Source organism: Fusarium poae (assembly GCF_019609905.1).
Source record: "Fusarium poae strain DAOMC 252244 chromosome Unknown contig_3, whole genome shotgun sequence".
Classification (NCBI taxonomy): domain Eukaryota; kingdom Fungi; phylum Ascomycota; class Sordariomycetes; order Hypocreales; family Nectriaceae; genus Fusarium; species Fusarium poae.
The window spans coordinates 848,273-861,909 of record NW_025408661.1 but is presented as its reverse complement, the minus strand read 5'-3'; the positions used below and the strand labels follow the sequence as shown (position 1 = coordinate 861,909).

General features: G+C 48.1%; 8 protein-coding genes across 8 annotated transcripts; 6 read left to right on the top strand and 2 right to left on the bottom strand.

Annotated features, from left to right (window-relative positions):
• Window positions 1-272: 272 nt before the first annotated feature.
• FPOAC1_013876 (uncharacterized protein) lies at window positions 273-731 on the top strand (the record flags this gene model as incomplete). The annotated part of the gene is made up of 1 exon (XM_044858216.1): window positions 273-731. The coding sequence occupies one exon, from the start codon at window positions 273-275 to the stop codon at window positions 729-731; it is 459 nt and encodes a 152-aa protein (XP_044701040.1).
• An 838-nt stretch (window positions 732-1,569) lies between these two features.
• FPOAC1_013875 (uncharacterized protein) lies at window positions 1,570-3,015 on the top strand (the record flags this gene model as incomplete). Its single annotated transcript, XM_044858215.1, has 3 exons — window positions 1,570-1,803; window positions 1,893-2,356; window positions 2,709-3,015. The coding sequence occupies 3 exons, from the start codon at window positions 1,570-1,572 to the stop codon at window positions 3,013-3,015; spliced, it is 1,005 nt and encodes a 334-aa protein (XP_044701039.1).
• Window positions 3,016-3,364: 349 nt separating this feature from the next.
• On the top strand, window positions 3,365-5,250 carry FPOAC1_013874 (uncharacterized protein; the record flags this gene model as incomplete). Its single annotated transcript, XM_044858214.1, has 2 exons — window positions 3,365-4,149; window positions 5,085-5,250. The coding sequence occupies 2 exons, from the start codon at window positions 3,365-3,367 to the stop codon at window positions 5,248-5,250; spliced, it is 951 nt and encodes a 316-aa protein (XP_044701038.1).
• Window positions 5,251-6,128: 878 nt separating this feature from the next.
• FPOAC1_013873 (uncharacterized protein) lies at window positions 6,129-6,629 on the bottom strand (the record flags this gene model as incomplete). The annotated part of the gene is made up of 1 exon (XM_044858213.1): window positions 6,129-6,629. The coding sequence occupies one exon, from the start codon at window positions 6,627-6,629 to the stop codon at window positions 6,129-6,131; it is 501 nt and encodes a 166-aa protein (XP_044701037.1).
• Window positions 6,630-8,432: 1,803 nt separating this feature from the next.
• FPOAC1_013872 (uncharacterized protein) lies at window positions 8,433-8,798 on the bottom strand (the record flags this gene model as incomplete). Its single annotated transcript, XM_044858212.1, has 1 exon — window positions 8,433-8,798. The coding sequence occupies one exon, from the start codon at window positions 8,796-8,798 to the stop codon at window positions 8,433-8,435; it is 366 nt and encodes a 121-aa protein (XP_044701036.1).
• A 1,154-nt stretch (window positions 8,799-9,952) lies between these two features.
• Window positions 9,953-11,020, top strand: FPOAC1_013871 (uncharacterized protein; the record flags this gene model as incomplete). Its single annotated transcript, XM_044858211.1, has 3 exons — window positions 9,953-10,073; window positions 10,141-10,423; window positions 10,570-11,020. The coding sequence occupies 3 exons, from the start codon at window positions 9,953-9,955 to the stop codon at window positions 11,018-11,020; spliced, it is 855 nt and encodes a 284-aa protein (XP_044701035.1).
• A 29-nt stretch (window positions 11,021-11,049) lies between these two features.
• Window positions 11,050-11,634, top strand: FPOAC1_013870 (uncharacterized protein; the record flags this gene model as incomplete). The annotated part of the gene is made up of 1 exon (XM_044858210.1): window positions 11,050-11,634. One exon carries the CDS (start codon window positions 11,050-11,052, stop codon window positions 11,632-11,634), a length of 585 nt encoding a protein of 194 aa, XP_044701034.1.
• Window positions 11,635-12,440: 806 nt separating this feature from the next.
• Window positions 12,441-13,025, top strand: FPOAC1_013869 (uncharacterized protein; the record flags this gene model as incomplete). The annotated part of the gene is made up of 1 exon (XM_044858209.1): window positions 12,441-13,025. The coding sequence occupies one exon, from the start codon at window positions 12,441-12,443 to the stop codon at window positions 13,023-13,025; it is 585 nt and encodes a 194-aa protein (XP_044701033.1).
• Window positions 13,026-13,637: the final 612 nt, after the last annotated feature.

Genomic DNA, 13,637 nt, shown 5'->3' with positions numbered 1-13,637 from the left:
TCCGGTCCACTGGACAAGCCTGGATTAGGTCTTACATGAGCGCGAGACATTTCAGTACTGAGGTCCCACTCAACCTGGACCCTGACGCCGACTCCGAGACGCAGGTTTGTGGGTACCTTATGCCATAGGACTGTCATGAAATTCCCACCACTGTGCCTCATGAGTATCATGGGCCTACAGTGCACATCGACGCTCAACTTGGTCATCCATCCGGAGCCATGCCACACCAGGCGTACTACGTAACCGAGCAAGGGATCCCTGGCGTTTCCACGATGGCAAGCTCATTGCCTACTCATTACCACTTATCGCAACAAGTGGAGCCACTTGCCTTGGAGACGCCGAAGTCGGCTCCAGGAATTTCGGCGTCGATCCAGAGCAGCCCCAGCACCTTTTATCCAACCTCGGTTCCTGGCCCTATCGTCGAGGACGGCTTCTATACGTACCAAACTGCATACGCAACAGCGGAGTATCAAGCGGCTACGATTCAATACCATCAGCATGCCCAGCAACACACGGTACAGCCTCAGCAGCCGGCGGTGTCGGAACCACAGCATACACCTGATACGACTGAACAATACTATCCACCATCAGTACACCCGCAACAAGAGCAATGGACTCACTACGACCCTTCAATCGAAGTTACAACCATCGGACAGCAACCCGCGCACGGGAGTGTAGCATATCACAACTGGACCACGCTCCCCAAACATAATCCTTGTTGGTATTTTTGAAGAGTATATACCCATCGGAACTTTTATCGGAAGAGAGCTGGATGCAATATCGCCCAAAATTATCAGTCTTTCTTTAGGGCTTATAGGAGACGTCATCCACGATTCGAAACGCCGTCATTGCGTGTTTTGCGATACCTTGTGCGATTCGAGTCCAGCAATATTCTTTCCCCTTGTTGTCAACCGTTGCTGCCGCAGCATCTGTAACTTAGGACCATAGGCGTTACGGTGGCTCAGTCTTACTATTCGGATCCTATAGCTGAGATTCTTCAAGTGACAGCCCATCATGCTTGAGCAGTATCCCTGATTTTGTCTAATTTGTTTTCTTGTTTTTCAGAGCAATAAATAGAACCACTACCTTGCATAAGTTTTGAGCATAATCCACATGTATAATACGACTAACTTGTTTGCTGTCACGGCAAGTGCTAATGAATAGTTTTTGCTGAGCCTGTCTTCCGGAAGCCCCTATGCCACAATGCCATGAGAGGAGCGATATCATGTCATGAAAACCCTCAGCCTCGCAACTTTCATTGCTCACTGGGAAAAGGCAAAGGCGGAAAAAAAAAACCATCCAAAATTGTCTGTTCTTCGACGGCGGGTCCGGACCGGGGATGAAGTCGCCCCCACTTTTACACTTGCGCTTGCGTCCAAAATAGACCTTTCTACCTATCTGTCTCCAATGGTACAATACCGAGATTGAAGTGCATACATATGTGCAGGTCGTTGTACAATGTTGCACACAAATTATTGTATACAGAGGTTCATGCCACGACCAGAGCTGATCGAATTTCTTTGCAAACCTCAACCGACAAAAATCCTCTCTGTTGAAAAACTTCACAAGATGACGCTATTGGACACTTCTGCGCCTCCCAGCGCGTACTGGCCTTGCACTGTCAGCCCTCAGAACACGGCTCGGCCTGATGGGAGTCATGGGTCAATGGCTTTCAGTAACGCTCCAGAGCAGCAACACGGCTCGATACTTGACACGAGTATCTACGTCAACCCTGCCGCCTTACAGTTGACGACCACGGCACCTCCCCAAGACGGGCACATAAAACCAGATACACTCCAATGGGTTATGAAAGAACAGGAAGAACACGATCAGAGGCGTCAAGAACCCAGACAGCTGATGCCCGCTCCTATCCCTCTCCAACGGTGGTTCAGGGGCGCCTCCCCGGCCTCGACCGGAAGCGTCGAGCACCGGCCTGGGCAGTTACGAGGGTTACCCGCACCACTGAGGCATCGAAGACTGAGAACGTGCCAGCAGCAATTACAGATGATGACCACCTGGCGCTTCCCATATTATCAACACGCTCAACCACGGGGAGGTTTGGCAGGACATCCAAACAGGCAAAGCACCGGCGGAACCATTATCCCGCACCACGCGGGCCTGCAGAGAGGCGTAATGGCTCAGACAAGAAATGGCCAAATAAGCCACTATCCGTCGAGTATTCGAAATCCATTGAATCGAAGGTCTACAATGCCGCGAGTTACTCTACCTCCTATCAGAAAGCAGTTGCCCGACATGTTTCCGGCACAAACAGAGCAGCTAGAGACGGATTCAGCGATAGTGCAAGGAAAAGAGTAGAGAACATGACGTACCGTGTATACAATGGCCGATCGTCTCTGTAAAGAACTGTTGAAACCCTAGTCAGACGTGAAAATGGAAAGTGAAAAATTGAAAACGTGGGAATATAAGATAAGAAAGTAAAAAGTAAAAAGTAAAAAAAGTAAAAAAAGTAAAAGTAAAAAAGTAAAAAAGTAAACGTCACCATCATCGTCACTACCAGCCTCACCGCCACCAGAGGCAAGCCCAGGTTCGGGGCCGCATAAGAAACGCAAAGTAGGTAGCTCGCGACGAATGGATTGACGTCACCACTCAATTATCAACAGATGACGAGGAACTGCAACGAAAAAGCACACTAAATTCAGTGACTGAGCAAGCCGATAAAATTAACTCACAGCTGACAAAAACGAAAGATTGTGTGACAATACTATATGTATCGTCAGTGAAGTCTTCAAGCTTGGCCTCCCGTCATCAAAGACCCCGATACAGATTCTGGATCCCGTGCGGTTTGACGTCGATGGAGAAAAGATCCCGTCCAAACTAAAGAACATCCCGAAGCCGGGCGATGAGATATATATCCCCTTACATCACAAGAGTTCCGGCCACTGGACGCTCTGCGTTTTGGTATCCGAATCTGACTATGAAGCTGATTCCGGATCCAAGTCTGTTCGCTTAGACTTCTACGACTTTTGGAAGATGCAGCACGTTCGGAGCAAGTAAAGGTCTTTTTCATACGGTGGATCAAAGAGCACTACCCTCATTACACAACTGCGTTCTATAGGAAGGTAGAACTCCAACCTCCTCACTTTTCACTACTCGGCGCGTCTGACCTGAATAGAAATCTGCACAGCAAAAGGATGGCACAAGTTGCGGAATATTCGTTCTAGAGAAAATGAGGCGCTTGATTACATCGCAAGACGTGACGCGGACTATAAAGCCGATGAATGTGAGGGAGAATTTCCTGGGCATGATCACTTCACTCGATACAAACTCACCATCGCTTTCGACGACATTACCGGTGATAGAGAGGATCAAAGCATTGCATGGAAAATCCAACAAACCGACGATCATGGCCAGCTCACCTCTTCCCGCCCAGCAACCATCAAGCATCCTACCTTGTCAATATATCATCACCCAGATCAGGACACTGATCGTGTCAGAGGGAACATCCATCACAGATCAGCTGTCTTGTGCCCAAAGAGAGTGCCAGCGGATCGCCGAAGAAGAAAAGCGTGTCGGAAGTGAGCTTAGAGACGCCGAAAAGGAGTTGGACACTGCGATCATCGAAGCGGGGGCTACTGAGAAAGCGTTCAACACGATCTCAGAATCCACCAGAGCGGACGAGACAGTGAATCCTTTGTTGGCCGGCACGAGAAGACAAGCAGCAGAAGACGAAAATAGGCGGATCGCCAATGACGAGCGGAATACACATGCCGGGAAAGCTCGATTGAGTCAGACCCTTGTATTGCTGAACCAGATTCACAGTGCAGCATCGAACCTTGTGCAAGCAGATCGAGATGATCGTGACGAGAGGATTGCAGAAGCGATGAATAACGCTCGACGTGTATCTTCGGAAGGAGTTGAGAGGGCGAAAAGAGAAGTAGAGGAGCTAAGAAAGCAAGTGGCGGATCTCAAGACAAGAAGGTTTGACATGGAAGCACTTGCCCTTGTTTGTCGCGGATTGTCAAATCTTCAACAGAAAGATGGAGGGAGGTTGGCATGCCGTGATCTCGACGATATTCGTACATCCAGGGTGATATGGGAACAGCGACGAGAAATCTCGAAGAGGGTGTGGATCAAGCCGGTTTTGATCTGCTATCTTCTCGAAAATTTCTGTTCTTTGATAGAATACATGTTTGCCGCGCCGGAAGTGAATTGGCTGTTCTTCTGTTCTTTGAACAAGCTTGCACTCTGAGTTGCAGGGTACGGCGGTCAAACCGAAGACTCCCATTCACCATACAGCCTGATGAATCAGGACGAACCCAACTCGTTAAACGACTCATTTACTCAAGCGCCTTCCAGATATATATATATATATCATCCGCATAGGTGGCCAAAAACCAGACCGCTCGCTAGAACTGCCAAGAATGTTCACTCCCTCCTGGGCATCCCGGTGTGCCATACACGCCACCTACCATCCATAACACAACGTCGACGAACCACCAGATCCCACCAGCACCGAGAGTCAAGAGCTTGAACACGGCTAGAGGCCAGTGGTGGGCGTAGAACTGATCGATACCAAGCGATCCCAAGAGAAAAGCAAGAAGCATTGCCGTTCGCTCCTGCCGGTAGCACGTGGCGGTCGATGGACGCTCATCAAAACCCCCAAGACCTCCTTTTCAGATCCAAAGGTTTCTCAATGGTGCCTGTTTGTTTGTCATTGGTTGTAAGACGATGACGCATAGCGAGGCTGGAAGGTGAAGTTGACATACCGGTTATCCCACAAGTGATGACTCCCAGTACGATCACAGAATAGACCGTCAAGAGCAACCTCCAATGCCTTTGCACTAGGCACATTCGCTCTCCTAGCCAGGAAGTGCTCCTGACATGTTCGGAACGATCTCGATCATCTCGGGTAGTACTCATGACAGCAGGAAGAGCCATTCGAAAGGCACAGCAATTACTACGGGTGGGGTGTTTCGTGAAGATATGACGAAGATAGCAGGGATTCGATTGTCTGGTAGCTTATTAGACTGGGCTAGGCCGTAAAGTATAGGTAGAGTTGAGAGTTGACCAACCTATAAGTGATGCTCCGTAGACTGCCTCTGATTTAATCCCTTGATGAGAAGAAGAAGGGGAGAAGAAGAAGAGGAGGAAGAAGAGGAAGAGGAAGAGGAAGAGGAAGAGGAAGAGGAAGAGGAAGAGGAAGAGGAAGAGGAAGAGGAAGAGGAAGAGGAAGAGGAAGAGGAAGAGGAAGAGGAAGAGGAAGAGGAAGAGGAAGAGGAAGAGGAATAGGAAGAGGAAGAGGGGAGGAGGGGAGGAAGATGGAGGAGACGAAGTCCTGTGTTGAATTTTGCCGGAGCTGTTTCTGGCCGGAATACTTGCTAGACTTTTCATACTTTCACCTACAGCTGTCCAAACTATTGCCGATTCAGGATGGGATTATCGACTTTGGCATTCAGGCCATAGATGGCTGTCTTGGGAAGGGTAATTAAGGTGATGTTAACGATCCGGCGTGATCCCTAAGTGCCTGCAAGAACCCAAAGACTGTATGTAACCATTACTCTCATTGTCCTCGGATTAGGTGTCAGTAAAACCTGCTGATTGGTTCTAGGGTTAGTATTTGTAGCTTCTAGTTGTAAAACAATAATAGGTTCTTCTTTGCTCTTATGGTTTCTCATAAGCAGTCTTGTTGCTCAGTCGGATGTTTGAACCTTAAGTCTCATATGGATGAAACCTTGTAGTATAGCCCATTTTGGAAGACTACACGGCACTGCGTTGTTGACATGATGGCCAATGATGAGCCCCAAGACCATATAGAGAGACCAGGCTGGACCAAGGCATAGGCTTGTGAAATGTAAAACTCGGTACTCGATACTGCCGTGACAGGTTTGCGCTGGCGTCGACCGACACTGGTGTTCTCTACAGGGCTTTGGGAGAAACGAATGTCTGCATGACAGATATCGTTCAGAAGTTAACAACGTAAAGAAAGGTCTCAGACCCAGCTAGTTAGACGCAGCTACAGCAGTCAATGTTTACTACTTGTGCATGTCACTGATACAAGCACCATGAGACTCACATCGGTACAGGCAAGTCCAGATCCCTTTCTACTGAATATAACATATCGATTCCCGTCCAACATGGCTCATAACGTAGCCCCATTTCCAAACAGTTCACTTGCATATCACGCGATTTCGTACCCGACGGGGCTCGGTGGAGCGCGAGAACCTGTTCTCTCTTGTGATGCCGAGCCCGTCCTCCCGGTCGTGTACTTGATCGTAATAAGGACCTTCGGCTTCATCGTCATCCAAACAGCACATGGCAACCAAGGTTTTGATCTTTCGCCTAGCCCACAAAGATAACACGGTCAAAATGATGAGCAAGACGAGTATTTCTGAAGCGAATAAAACGATGAGCTCATTCGGGAAATTGTTGGTGTACCATAGTAATACGCCAGCTATGGCTTCCAGCATGGCGATATCAAATAAGAACAAAGACACCCAAGACATGATGACGTCTGACCTCTCGTATCGACCGTTTACGGACCCGCAGTTGAATTGAAGGAAGCCAATGATGACGACGGCGGCGACGGCTGTGATGGCGGCACTGGCCAGTAGAGCCGCTGCCGTGAGCGCCGGGCCGCTCAGTCCGTCTGCTTGCGATAGACCAAACATTGTGAAGCCCAGAGATAGTACCGCTAGTGAAGCCACGAGAAGTAGAAAGCCATTGTAAAACGCACGACTAAGCCAACAATGGATGTTGGAGGGTCGAATTCTGTATTTACCGTGGGCGTTAAATCATCTTACGTCATCCAGTCAAGCAATCCGACATCTTTGGAAGACTCACCTCTAAACATGTTCATTTTGTAGGAAGGAATCTGTGGGTTCGTATTCAGAGACCGAGTTGCACCAGATATTGGTGCTCATTCGTGGTGATATAATGCAGCTGATATACATACACGACCATTCTCGAAGCGATTGAGGTGATAATGGGGTACGACTTGCTTCATATTTCCATTCACTTGTCTTTTGTTCCATATTCCGTCCATATTCAGTTGGTTTTTTGCCGACTAGCCAAGAAATGTCTACAGTATAATCCGTCTGGGGTGAAATCGGTCTATACATCTGCTTCAGGCCTAGGCGTCTGCCATATATGGACGAATGATACCTTGCTTTGACTTCCCTAAGAATGAAGTGCCCCTTTAAGCAAAACGAGTCAAGTACAGGCCACCTCCCCTAAGACCGATGTTAAGATCTGTGGCCGTGGTACAGTACTGAGCATCTGTACAGTAAAGGGCGAAATCAGTTGTCCCTTTTCCTCTGTCTTTGGTTCATACCCCACCGGACATTTTAGCCGATGGTGTGTTGATCAAACAGTTACTTCTCAATATTCATACAATATTAAAGTACTTTTCACCTCTCTTATCACATTGATACCCCTAACCATCTCTGGGAAAGATTTCTCTCCGTTGTCCGCTGTTGGCGAAACACTGATCCGACGGACGAAAGTCTGTCCGATGGAGATAAGGGTCACTAGGGAGCTGTGCGTGGTCGTGAGACATTGTGTACCCAGGCAGAACGTAGGCAGCAATATACTAACTTAAGCATAATTCAAACTATTGTATGTAATCTCAGCACAAGAAAGCCCACAACATTGAAGTACCTAAAGGGCCCAACAATTCAACGACAGAAACAACTAACCTCTTCTCATGTTACACTTGCAACATCAATAACACTCCCATATAACATAAGATGGCTCAAGACCAAGACATGTCTGACAGTCCCAAGCTGCCATCGTCGGGAACAAAACCACCATCAGGTCTACAGAGACCCTCGCAGACAATGCGGACATCCCCAACATCGAGATGGGTAGTTTCGTTACCAGGGACTCAGGATCCAAACAGCGCCCAAACTACGGGTCAACGGCTCATGTTCCTACTAAGGATGGTGGGAAAGCGCATGCCTTAGCTATGATCTGGTCGTTGGTGTACGGTTCGACAAACCTTGACATGAATAGGGCGATAAAAGAATTTCTCGTGGGTAATGACCGCTTGGTTTTCATTCCTTGCTAGTGCCAGGATCGCTCTTGCCATTCATGTTCACTCAGTTTTGTTCTCCACTTGGACTTCCACAACTTCAGAATAGTGGGAAAGCGTTTGAATATGAGGCTGCCAACTTTGGCCACACCCCACGGCACCGCTCCGTGCCTGCCATGTGCTTATTTATTTTTTTCTACCCATGTTAATTGAGAGGGGGCGCATATCCAGGTAAAGAAGTGCCATTAACAGTTGTCGAGTTAAACGTTCTATCTAATGATAAATGAATGTGCATATACATGAAAGATCTTGCCACATATGTCGCTCTTAGGTGAACATATTCACTTGATAGAATATTAACCCATGTCTCCCTGTTGACCATCTAGAGTGGATACCATCTAGACTAGATTCCGACGTCCGCTCTTCGAAAATTCTTCTCTCTTTAGAAACGTCTTTGACATGCCAACAATCTCCCTATCGTCGTGTCCTGCGCATCCTGTACACCTTGCATGTAGTGGATGGTATCGTGCAATGCATCCAAATCTCTGCCCATCTCATTCATCTTGACCTGCATGCTCAAAGTCAGACCTAGAGGACCGTATCCTATCACAGCCTTCGTCTTCTCGCCAGCCATCCCAGTTGGGGTGCCGGGTTGCCCAGTCTCGGCTGGCGTTGACGCCGGTATCATCTTGGGCAAAGTAGAGGATGTAACTACAGAAGGGCCCGGGTAGTCAGGTAAGTCTCGTGGAAGACATAGGACCGGTGATCCATCCTTAGATGGAACTTTGTTCAAATCGGTCGATGGCATTCTGGTCGCAGGACCTTGTACGATATAAAATAGATGGTCACTTCGTCGACCGAGGTCGATTCGTATCGCCTGAATTTATAGTTTGTTAAGCTGGGAAAAGGCGCATGCACAGGGACGAAGTTTCGGATTTCTGCATTGATTAACTAACTCTATGATCTATCGGATGAGATGCTTGTTTTTGGCTGCCCCGACCCTTGGAAGGCTTGTCCAGCAACACGATGATAAAGAGTAAGTCTCTGGCAATTTCCTTATCAAGGCAAGGACGAGACCACAACTTGATATGAAAAGGGCAGGGAGAAGATGAGTGAGTAGTCAGTTCTTCCACGCAGGCAAGTAATGGGCTAACAGTATGGTGGTTTCCATAACTGGTTCACATGAACGTTGTTCAGCGACGAACACCTCAGCACCCCGATACATCTCATTCAATTTGCGTTGTCTCATGCCTACTTAGGGACGGCATCGTCCAAAGTTATCGTCCAAAATAACGAACTATCTGAATCAGCCAGGACTGAACGCATCGATGACCCCCGATAAAATGCTTGATTGGTTCCCGGACACCCGATTTCAGCCGCTCAGTATCAAAGCCGTTTGTCGAGCTAACAGAAAACCACAGGACTGCATCGGACGCACACATACGTAGTCCATCATTATAATTTTGTCAAAATGCCCAAAATGGACTAACCGTGGCGCATACACGGTATGTATCACTGGAGCCGCTGTGACCCCGGCTCTCTCCAATCACTAACACCATCCGGATGGATGCCTTAGCATTTCGGCAATCATTAGCCTGTCCCATGGTCGCTCACTATTTAAAGGGTCAGCCTCAATTACTCTAATCCGGACCTAGCCATAGTTTATATTCAATAACGGTCGCCAACGCACGTTCCAGGCATTTTTGTGCTGTTTGTGCTGGGGGAGGGCAGGGGTCGTATTGGGGCCGATGGTATACTGTGCATGCGCCACGATTAGTCCATTTTTGGCTATTCTCAGTAAATTTACAATGACAGATGGCTGACGCTGAACCCGCACCCCACTGTATAAGAAAGTGGCATCATTGTAAACTTGATACTTCTTTCTCTTGTTATTCTGAAACCCAGCAGCTGTTCCAAAGAGGTTTAGTAAACATCACATCACCGCCAAGGGTTCACATCAATATGAAGAGAGTACCGGGTTCCGTTCTTCCGCAAACACCACCACCACCATCACCACCACCATATCAAACTGGAATAGGGTTAGGAACCATCGTTACCATCTACCTAACCTGCATTATCAATGGTGCGTTGCTGAAAAGTTTCGTCAAGGAAATCAGCTTCGTTGGCAATACTAACCAACATCGTATCAGGGTTCGACGTAAGTAACGTTGCCAACATCCAACCACAGCTTTATGAAGCTTTTGGCCATATCGAGTTTCTCCCTTGGATTGGACTTTCTTACTCTCTTGCAAACTTTGCCACACTGGCGTTTGCTCGTAAGATCATCGATTTCTTCAATATCCGTTACGTGTACATCGTCAGCATCGTCGTCTTTTTCGTTGGTGCGACTCTAGCGGGCGTAGCGAACAACATCTCCACGGTCATCGCTGGCCGAGCGATCATGGGGATTGGAGGTTCTATTTGTCAAAACTGGTGAGTATTGTCCTGTTCCTCCCTTTCATTCATTCCTTCTTTTCTTATTGTTTCTCGTTTTTCTTCTTCTTTTCTTTTGTTCTTTCTCGTTCTGTCGCTCCCCGTTCTTTCGATATGGTGCATACTAAGGTGACCGGTGATCGCAGTGCGATATCATACTTTGCCATGTATGCAACGGATAGTCAAAGTCCTCTTCTATACGGCATAATGAGCGGGTTATGGGCCATTGGCCTTGTGGTAGGAGGCCCGGTAGGTAGCGCGTTTGCGGAGGGCTCGACCACGTCTTGGAGGTGGGCTTTCTTCATCAATTTACCCTTCTTGGGTCTTGCCATCATCTGCGCTCTGATCTTTGTACCAAGCAGACCGGCTTCTGATGGTCTTCCTCTGCGAGATCACCTTGCTGATACTGACATCCTTGGGATTGTCCTCCCAATTACTACAACTATCTTATTCGCTATCGCCGCCACCTTTTCTGGTCCTGTATGGGAATGGAACTCGGCCCCTGTATCGCCATCTGGGCTCTCTTCGCCGTCGTTCTCGCTGCCTGGGGTTTTCAGCAACTTAGAAGCTACCAGAGTCGACCTGGCTATCAAGTGATCCCTATCACAGTCATGACACAGCGTCACATGCTACCTCTCTGGGTAGCTTCAGGCTGCGCTGGTGCCACATACGCCATCATGCTTTACTACATGCCGCTCTTTTATGCTTTCTCGAAGGGGCTGGGCGCGCTACAGCAAACAGTGCGGCTCTTGCCTTTCATCCTCACCTTCATCCTCACCGTGGTCATCATCGCTGCTTCTTTACCGAGACTGAAGCAGTACGGTGTAATTTACCTCGCTGGCGGTGCCATCACACTCTCATCGGCAACAGCCCTTGCGACTACGATCGCGCCGGGCGTCCCTGAAAGCAAGGTCATGGGCCTCACAGCTCTCGTGGCCGTGGGACTTGGCCTACACTTCCAACACAGCAATGCCATCTCCAACAGGATCAACAAAGATCTTCGAGATCGGGTTGAATGCGCTGCGCTCTTGAACATGAGCCTCATGGGAGGTATATCCATGGCACTGATCATTGCAGGCGCTATCTACGAAAATCGCGGCATGTCCTTGTTAAAGTCTGCGCTCGGGTCCGTAGACCGTCCTGAAGCAGACCTTCGCCAGGCGCTGGCAGGAGTTTCGCGTGGTACTTTGGGAGGGGTGAGGCCCAATTGATGACTTATGGTGCGAAAGCGACGTGTAAAGCCATTTCGCTCCTGCTCTATATTGTCTCCTCCAGCGGCGCTCTTTGCTTCGCGTGTGGAGCACTTGCTGTATTTGATCATGTGGCGGCTAGCAGGTCTGGGCCGAAGATGCATGCTAAGTAATCGCAAGCCGGCTGATTATGGTGGAAAGATGGAATGCGGCAAGACTAGACTAGTAACAGTGGCATCAACCAGAATGGAGCTCTTGACCAGCGGAAGCTGCGAGAAACGCTTGTTTCTGGATGTACTTCGTGCTGCCGTGACTGGGTTCTTGTATTGGATCTGGTTCGTTATGATCGATAATAGGAAACCTGATTCCAACGGCCAACCATCTATCACGTTCCTGAAACTCTCATCTCATATGCTTCCATTCAAATTCCATTGCGCCGTGCGTAGGGAGACCAGTATGGCCTACCCTGAATAATTAAATGAAAACAAGATGGCAAGGTATGGTATGGGATGTTGAAGCCGCACCCGGCTACATAAAGACGTACCGTTGACTATTACATAACATAACATGAGCTTGCTTGCCGCTTTGAGCTTTTCTCCTCTTTGTGCCATTCGTAATTTGCCAGTACTGTAACTTGCAAGATTACTTTTCACTACTTAACCGGCTGGGCCCCGGACGCAACCCAGCTCAGTGTACATGTCTTTCCAACAAGATTCAAATCACCGTTCGACTATCCACGTGATCAGATCGCTATCATATCTGTATATTATCAGTTTTATTTGGCATTCTTCAACTGTAGCCACAAGGCTACCCGCACCAACACGAACATGGCCCAACCACCCGGAAATTACCCTCTCAACTTCTTCTATGAAGACGACTTGCCATGTCGAAGAATTGCTGAGAGCCTAGCTTCTTTCCATGGAGAAGCGATGAAACGTTCTGATACGTATCATGATATGGTACATGCAGTCTTTCAATCGGGCAACATAGACGTTTACATCCGTGATCAACTCGAACATGGTTCACTGCGAGTGATTTGGTCCTTTGACCCGAGATCTGGCACATACCCTACAAGAGTAGACATATCTCGCAGAGACATCGAGGCCCAAGCCTGCAAGGCATCCAAAGAGGAGTACTCAAAGGTTACTAGGATGTTAGCCATCAGTTTCCTTATCGGCGGCGTTCGCAAAGCCTTTCGATTTAGTATGCCGGGGAGCCCAGCGGATACTGCAGAGCGACACGAGCCCGAAGACGATATAGCCGTTACACGCGAGCATAACTTGATGTTGCAAGGTGAACCAAACGACATCACCTTCCTAGACGCTGGAGGAGTAGATGTATTGAGGGCTTCGTCCATGGACGTGATTAGTCGTATTTGTCAAGAGATTCGAGAACACCATATACTTTTATGATAGGACGGGAACATTTCACAGTGGCGAGGTACTGTATTTGGGACGAGTGTTTAGCAGCATCAAATCATAGGAGCATAGCATATTCTAGTGAGGAGTAATTCCATCTGGTCTCCTTCTCTGGCCGTGAGTTCTTTGAGTTGAACAAATGTAGAGCTCCTCAAATGATTTTCATCCATTTCTCTCCCTCGAAGAATCCTTTCCAAAGGCTCTAGATGATGACGTTGTGTGACGCGCGTTGTTATGATGCGCAGTCATGCCGGATGCACTTGTGTGTAAGAATTCAGTTGTTCATTGTTGTTCTTCTATTCAAGAATCATCAATGTCTTTTATACTTGAGTTATCCTTGAGTTCTCGAATCTTCTATGTAGTATTAACTTTGATCATGATGTGAGGGGAAACCTTGGTACTTCCAACACTTTATCAACCTGAAGCCATTGAACTAGATGACTTGACAATATTGTTCGACACGTCTCAGGGACTTCGCACATCCGTTCGCTACTTGGGACATAGAAAAGTTCATACTCTCGATTCCGATAGGATCATAGGCCTCTGCGAGGGTCGGAGTCGATCATTGAACGATATCAAGAGAACATTCTTGCTCGATCTGGAATT